We start from the raw sequence: 8,249 nt of genomic DNA on the forward strand, positions 1-8,249 counted from the left end.
AAGTTAACCATGAATCTCGTTAAGTGGGCTACAATGATAATTCTGTAAGAAAGTTGTGGCGATAACAATAATAAAAATAATACTAGGGCTTTTTCCAATTACACGTTAAAAATTCAAGGCTTTTATAATATTACTCCGATGCTATAATTACTTATTTATGTGTATATATGTGTTCCGATATATTCACTTTTGGAATTATTTCTTTAAAAAGTTCTAAGTTTTGTAATGTCACCAAAATTGCTGTTTCTTAACTTTTACGTACTTTTATGTTGAAGTTTGTTGGTTCCATATTGAAAAATGATCACTAACTTTGTTGTAAGTTATCTTACTGGAACATTTGTACTAAGAAAAGTTTAAGCATCTTCAAATTTGACTTTTGGAAGATTCTTTTGAATTGTTGTTCTCTTGAAATTGGTGGCTCACCGTTTTTCCATATAAATTCGACCTTGACCCTGGATTTTGTGATCTAATATGGTTTAAGTGTAGATTCAAGTGGTTCATATTTAAATCATCGTAGAAAATCCACTATATTGGTCATTTAAACAAAGTTCTAACTCTATTGGTCCAGTCTAAGTTATTGGAAATAAAGTTAGCAAGTGTTGGATTGGAGTAAAGCATGATTTAAGGGTTGGGATATAATGCAAAATTAGCAATTTTGGGCATAATTAGGCATCACTCGATCGTGTATTTGTCATGACCAATTTCATGTGTAATTAGTTGTCATTTTTGTAAAAAAACCCACTTAAGTTTAAAATATTAATATTAGAAGAATCGATATTAAATAAAATCGTTAAAATTTTGTAAATTTTAGAATTTAGGATTTTTCTGTCATTTTCATTAAAATCAAGGGTCTAAAATCAAATACAATGATTAATAGTATTGATTTAAATCGATTTACAATTTAATATTCGCTCTAAATTCAAGAACAAAATTGAAAAAGTGTCCATGGTCGCCACCATTACACTATTACAGTACATATTCTTTCTTTCTTTTAACAATGGTGGCCAAAGGCTCCAACTCTATGGAGAAGAAAAAAACCCTAGCGTTTTTCCTCTTCTTCCTATTCAAATCTATATTCGCCGACGATAACTGCCATCCGGCTTCCTGCGGCCCCACCGAACCTCAGGTCCGGTTCCCTTTCCGTCTCCGGGATCGACAACCATCTCGGTGTGGATTCCCCGGTTTTGATCTATCCTGTAACAAGAAAAACCGAACACAGCTCAAGCTTCCATCGTCTCAATCATTCATCGTGAAACGAATTTCGTACACTGCACAGGTTTTAATCTTTTTATAGCCTTTCGATTTCATTTTGTTCCGGTGATACAAGTGGTTGTTTATGAGTTAAATCCGAATTGAAACTTGAATCGGAAATATAAGATCGAATAACGCTTCACAGGTCATCAGCATCGATCCTGACTTCTGCCGACTGGAGAGAATCGCCGATACCGAACTAACCGACACACCTTTCGATTTCAGTCCCGTGGAGAGTTACACTTTTTTCAACTGTACATCTCAGAATTTAGGATTCACGTTCCAGACTGTTCCGATGCTTCCTTTTCCTTGCTTAGGAAGCTTGAATCATTCGGTGTTCGCCGTTCGGACTGGATGGATCCCTCTCGGAGACATTCCGGCGAGCTGTAAACATATGTCGACGATCTCAGTCCCGATCAGGCGATACGGCAATATCAGAAACGAATTGACGTTGATGTGGTTTAGGCCGTATTGCAAATCTTGTGAGCTTGATGGTAGAACTTGTGGATTGCAGAGTGACGATGGAGAAACTGCTTGCTTCGGTTCTTCTTCCCATGGTGAGTTCCTTAGTCCTTACTTCCTTTCACTGTACATCTTCTTATGCACAAGGTACTACTCCGAAACCTAGATTGCTTCTTGTTGAACATACCTTTACCTTTTTCAACTTGATTTCTGACCATACAACCATCCCAACAACCATCAAATTGAAGCAGGCAACTCGTTGATGATCTTACACCTAAAAACACTCTACCTCTCAATTTACACAAACATGTTTACGAAATTTTAATATACAACCAAAATTTAATAGAAAGAATCTCATATATTCGCATTCCAATATATGATCTATGATTTATATTTCCCACTTGTTACATATGGCATTATTTTTCTACTGTATTTTGACATGTATATAATGATATTTCCTTATTGTTACATATGGTACTATTTTTGTACTATATTTGACATGTATATAATGATATTTCCTTATTGTTAAGTATGGCACTATTTTTCAACTATATTTGACATGTATTGGACTGAGACAATACTGATATTTTCTTATAGCAATTCCAAGGGGTGCAATATACGGACTAAGTTTAGGCATCGGTATACCCGCATTAATATGCATCATCGGGCTCGCATTCTACACTTTTAGCAAAATGAGAAGCTACACCCACCGCCACCGAATCGACCTATTCTCAATCGCAATCACCCCACAACCACCATCAACCACCGGCCTAGACCGCCCGACAATCGAGTCCTACCCAAAAACCCTATGGGGAGAAAATCGTAATTTACCAAATAATGATCCCACTTGTGCCATATGTCTTTCCGATTACGAACCTAAAGAGGCAATCAGAACAATCCCGGAATGTAATCACTATTTCCACGCCGATTGTGTCGATGAATGGCTTAAGTTAAATGCCACCTGTCCTGTGTGCCGGAATTCTCCGGAAAGTTCTTCGGTTATGACACCGTGTTTTTCGGTGTCTTCAGATTCCTCGAATTCGTCACGTGGAATTGCTCGATGAAGGAATTTTGGTATGTTGTATGTGTATATTGTAATGTATAAGGAAAGAGATTTTATGTTGTAGGGTGTAGAAAATTTCCCTTTGTGGGATTCACTTGGGTTTTATAGCCTTTTGGAATTTGGATATTGTATTTACTTGTATTAATAATTTACACGGGAAAACATTATGTTAAACAAGGGTTTTAGCTACAGACCATTTCTAGACCATTTTGTAATTTTATCTATTTCCTGTAAAGGGACAATTCTGTAATTTTGTCTTAAACCGGGATAATTTTAGTAATTTTTTTTTGTCAAACACGGACCATTTCTGTCCTTTTTATCTAGTCAATTTGTTATTAGATTTTTTTACCTATAACGGATTTGACTCCACCAACAAGTACTGCATTGCCGTTTAAAAAAGGTAGCTCTATTAAAAGCATATAAATATAAATTTCTATTTATAAGATCACATTCTTCTTTACTCTCTTAACATTTTTTTTTCCGACTAACACAAACCATCTTTTTCTCTACGACTTCGCCACCTCAAAAAAAATCTACTTGTCAGTGTTTCCAGAAAATTTATAACTGTTTGTGGGGTTCGAAACAAGGACATATAATAAATGTTTGAGACTACCTAAAGTCGATTTCAAAAGGATAATCTAACTTTGTACCAATAAAATCTTGACTTTATAGTTTGAAAGTTTGATCCTAAATTCATCGATAGCTTCTTTCTGCCATTCTATACGAGACATGACATGTTAGAGCCAATTCGAAACCCTTAGATATGTGAAAGGAGCTTGAATAGTAGAGCACCCAACATTCCAACAACCCCACCATGTGCTCAACTTCATTCGACTCGCCTCAACACCCAATAAATTGTTTTTTTTGCAAGTTGGGTTTCAACCATAAAGGAGATAAAAACATCGTATAATCCAAACAATGTTTTTAACATTGTCATTCGAGCACATCCCAAGGATAATCGCATCATCTACATAGAAAATAAATGAGAAACGGTCATTCATTCATGACCAATGTTTGCACCAGAGAAAATATTATGGTTAATTGCTTACTTTTAGATACATGTAATCTTTATCTCTCCATAGCTCTATATAAACAAAAAGAACGAGAATCTTGTCACAAGCCCTTTTTGATTGTGAAAATCATATAGAGCTTCATTCACAAAGATCGACGCCATAGACAACGATTGACTTATCAATAGATGCACTACTTAAATTGTCACCTCTAAGATGCATTGTAGTTATGTGTACAAAAAAATATTAGATTAGAATAAAAACGTGCGCAGAATTTGATTTTATTAGTGTAAATATAAATTAGCAAATCAACTTTATTCATTTTACTGGAAGTAGTTATCTGATTTTATTCTTTAACTAGCACTAATTACTTTCAAGATGTATATGCAAATACGTATTCACACATAGTCAACATTGTAGAAACCTACAACGACTACATCAATTATGGAGGTAATGAATTTTATCATATGTTTTAGGCTAATGATTATCTAAAATTGTGTTTTTATAAATATGGATGACATGATCTACTACAAAAAACTTGACCTGTGGTCTTTATTTAACATCATAAATCTATCTTTTAGGTCATAAGGTATGAGGGACGCGCCAGCAGCTTTATCTCATCATGATCTCCTTCCACACCATTGTTGGTGCCCTCCAACAAAGAGAGAGAGGAAGAGAGAAGTAGAGAAACTATTCGTTGTGGTCTTTCAGGGTATACGAATGGGAAGAATCAAATTAGACAGAAAGATAAAAGTTTCTCAAATCTGAAAAGATGGGAGAGTACTTTAATTAGTATCATGTTTTGTGATCGTCTTAATGATTAAGAAACCATATCACAATTGGTCCTCTAAGGACATCTTAGTGCATTCCTATGACTAAGAAGAGGAATCGTAAATTGTTGAAATGGTTAAATCAAGAAGATGAGTCATGCTTCGTTCCAAAACAAGTCTTAGAGTCATACTCCAAGATTGTAATTTGAGTGACACATCTTAAAGAAGGTTTATTAACACTTGTAAAATGTAAGAGTAAAATGTCTCCTTGTACATTTGAAATTGGTAAGTTGTGATGTTTTGGATAAAACAAAGACCAACTAAGGCCAATTGTGTGAATTGCTTGTCTTGATAAAGAATCCGCACTATCTCTTGAATATTTGGCAAGAGAGTCTTATATGTCAAGAGGACAGTGGGAGTCTTAAAGATCCTGAAAGAATTTCAAGATCTAATCAAGAATAAAACCTGTAGTTTATCACTAACACACAACTTGAGTTTTATAACCTATCGTGTTGACATATTCCTATTTTTGTGCCCATTCCAGTTAATGTTGGCTTTGCATATGAGTTCTGAGAGTTCTCAATTGGTTTCATAACAACTTAGAAGCAATGGTAGGCCCTTGTGCTGTCAGGTGGCAAGAAGTTAAAACTACACAAGTTCAATCCATATGTGTTTGGATTTGTCACTAACCTTGTCTTGTGATTATGGTTTTGAAAAATTCACATGGATAGGAACACATACACCATAAAATCTAAGTGTCATAAGGTTTCTCTCCGATTCATGAAAATGATGGTGAGGAAACGCTTTCACTAAGTAGACTTTAAGTAGATAACAGTTATGATATTTGCATTCTCAAAGTCATTAGTGGAGAATGTGTGGTTAACCGACACACTAACATGGACTTGTGAGGAATGAAAAAGGTCTAAACAATTGATACTATGATTACGACATCCCTTTTCATAGTTCTGAAATTGTTTAGACACACAACGTGTTCTATCTAAGAAAAGGTGTATGATTTTGATAAAGTTCTATCAAAGCATCTCGTATCAGAAGTCTGAACTTTGGTAAGAAAGTCAATAAAGTATTGATTTCTAGAAGTTCATCTGATTTCTGAGTACATGTCAAAGCTAGTGGGAGCATAAGTGTTATGATGATAATTCTCATGTTAGTGGGAGCATGATAATTATAATAAGTGTTTTAATCAAAATTAATTATAGAAAACAAAAGTTTCAATTGGGAAAAGTTGTTTTTGCTATAATTAAGGGAGAGGAAATTATATTTCATTTCAAATCTAAAAGCTTATATCATGAGATTTTAACCAAAATTAGTCAAGTATATATATATATATATATGTTGGAATGGTTCAACATAAGGAAATTCTATATGTGGGAACATTATTTGTGTTCTAAAATTCGATTATGATTACGACATCCCTTTTCATAATCTGAATTTTGAGAACATGACAAATAGAAATAAAATATTGTAGCAAAAGACTGGTCTAGAATCATGTCTTTATGTGAGACATCATGAATCGTGTCCCATATGCTTCAGGTGTAGGATCGATTGCATGTGCTATAATATTTATCCTTTCTAAATTTTTTCAAATGCTTGGTGGCATTAAGTGGGGAAAAAGGTCTAGAATTGAATATTAATAAAATGATTAAGCAATTGTCGATGACAATCTAAGGTTTACCAAAGATTGGTTGCTCATGGACAGTTAGAAGTATAGTGTTAATTTTGGAAGGACCATATTGACATATTCTGAAAAGAGGCAACTCTTGTTCAAAAGTGATAGTAAAAATGGGAATGATCTCATAGGTGGAAGTTGTTCATTAATTATGTGTAAGATTAGGAAACTTAATGCAATAAGGATGTTCAAAGCAATGTACTTTGAATTTGAGACTTCGCTTCCATGGAATGATCTCCATTGGAATACTCTGTAATGTCTGACTTTATCAATACAAGAGGATCAATGCATATAAGTTTAGAATCAAACAGATTTCGGTAAATGGTAGGAATTTGGAGTTCTTACATTTACAGTAAGGATTTGGGATTGTGAAATGAGAATCATTGGAATTATGTTCAATCGATCTATTTCACAAAGTAAAGATCATAGAAAAACTTAGTGTGCATACTTGGTGTATGACATAACTAATGTTTGGACAAACATAGTGTGCATACTTGGCGTATGGAATGACTATTGTTTGGATAAACATAGTGTCCATGCTTAGAGCATGGCATGACTAGTGTTTTGATTCAAGTATAAAGTTGATTAGTTGAAACATTATACAATGAATAATGTGTAATCAATATGGTGATAAATAAAAAGTGTTCTATTTATATTCATAAGTTCTTATTATTGTTGTGTTTCACTTTGCATGTTTTGACTTCCAGAACAACTAGGTCATTCTTCCCGAATGACTAAGTTATTCAAACCATCCACAGTCGGTCATATGTTGGAAGTATATATGAATCAAGACTGCCATGAAGTTGGCTTGTAGATGTTTAAGATGTTGGACATAGCAAGAGTTGCTACAACACTCATGAATGCTCATAAGTTCTGAGTATTGGATTCAACCCACGCTCATTTGACTCACTTCATGGATTTTATCATGAGTGATCATGAGACGATAATATCTTATAATCTTCAAATCTAGAGATACGAATTGTTGCCTATGAGTTGGTTGTGCATTGATTGTACGAAAACGCATTGGTAACGTGATGTTATAAAACGTACCTTTGTGTATGATGCAACAAGTAGTAGAACAAGCATATGAGTCGAAGTTTATCCATTCCTTTTACCCTTGGAGGGATAAAAGCGATATATGTGGGCCCCTCGATGATTTAGTGATGACACCCTGAAGTGCTTGGGCAAGCCTGGACTGATGTGATTTGTTCAATTAGTCGGTCGTCATAAATCGGAAATCTGAAAACAACAAATGGACAGAGAGAATGATTATAATCCATGTCTCGGTCCATATGATAACTAGAATGAAGGAATATATGATCCCTTATCTAATGGACAAGTCATTGACTAGATCAGAGTTCGATAGCGACTTTAAGAGCTACGATTGCTAGTCAGGTTTTGGAGTCATACACGATAATAGTTTTAGACTTATCCAAGTGGGAGACTGTTGGATTCATGTCTAAGTCCATAACTAAAATTGGTATGTACTTGACCCGATTTAGCATGGTCCATTTGGGTTGCACTTCACCGGAACAATTTATATGGATAGTCTTTTGAGAATAGTATGGAGCACCTAAACCCGACACCTAACAGAAGAGTTTCAGCACGAGAGATGGAAGAATGGAGCACCTAAACCCGACACCCCAAGAGTTCTATTTATAGGGGGATTTTTGAGTGCCACGTCGTGACTAAGGGTGTGCCACGTCGTGGGGAGAAATTATATCCTCTTCCATTGATGGGACGCCCTCAGGCACTTGCCGGGTCGCAGAAAAACTTTGCCACGTCGTGGCAAGCCTGACAGCCTCGAATTTTGGACCCCAAACTTGTAAAATCCATAACATTCACGTACGAGCTCCGTTTTCGACGTTCTTTATATGCACGCGTAGCTAAAAATATGATCTACAACTCTCTTTTAGAATTCATCGGCAAATTTTGACTTTATTTTTAATTATTTATTTTTAACAGGCCGAGACACGAAAAGTCCGTGTAAAATCCATAACTTCTAC

General features: G+C 35.1%; 1 protein-coding gene across 1 annotated transcript; it reads left to right on the plus strand.

Moving 5' to 3' along the window:
• Positions 1-930: 930 nt before the first annotated feature.
• Positions 931-2,965, plus strand: LOC145056999 (putative RING-H2 finger protein ATL21A). Its single transcript, XM_079004747.1, has 3 exons — positions 931-1,276; positions 1,397-1,808; positions 2,311-2,965. Exons 1-3 carry the CDS (start codon positions 998-1,000, stop codon positions 2,775-2,777), a joined length of 1,158 nt encoding a protein of 385 aa, XP_078860873.1. The 5' UTR covers positions 931-997; the 3' UTR covers positions 2,778-2,965.
• Positions 2,966-8,249: the final 5,284 nt, after the last annotated feature.

This window comes from Lactuca serriola, chromosome 6 (assembly GCF_051521515.1).
Source record: "Lactuca serriola cultivar US96UC23 chromosome 6, Lser_US96UC23_V15, whole genome shotgun sequence".
NCBI lineage: Eukaryota > Viridiplantae > Streptophyta > Magnoliopsida > Asterales > Asteraceae > Lactuca > Lactuca serriola.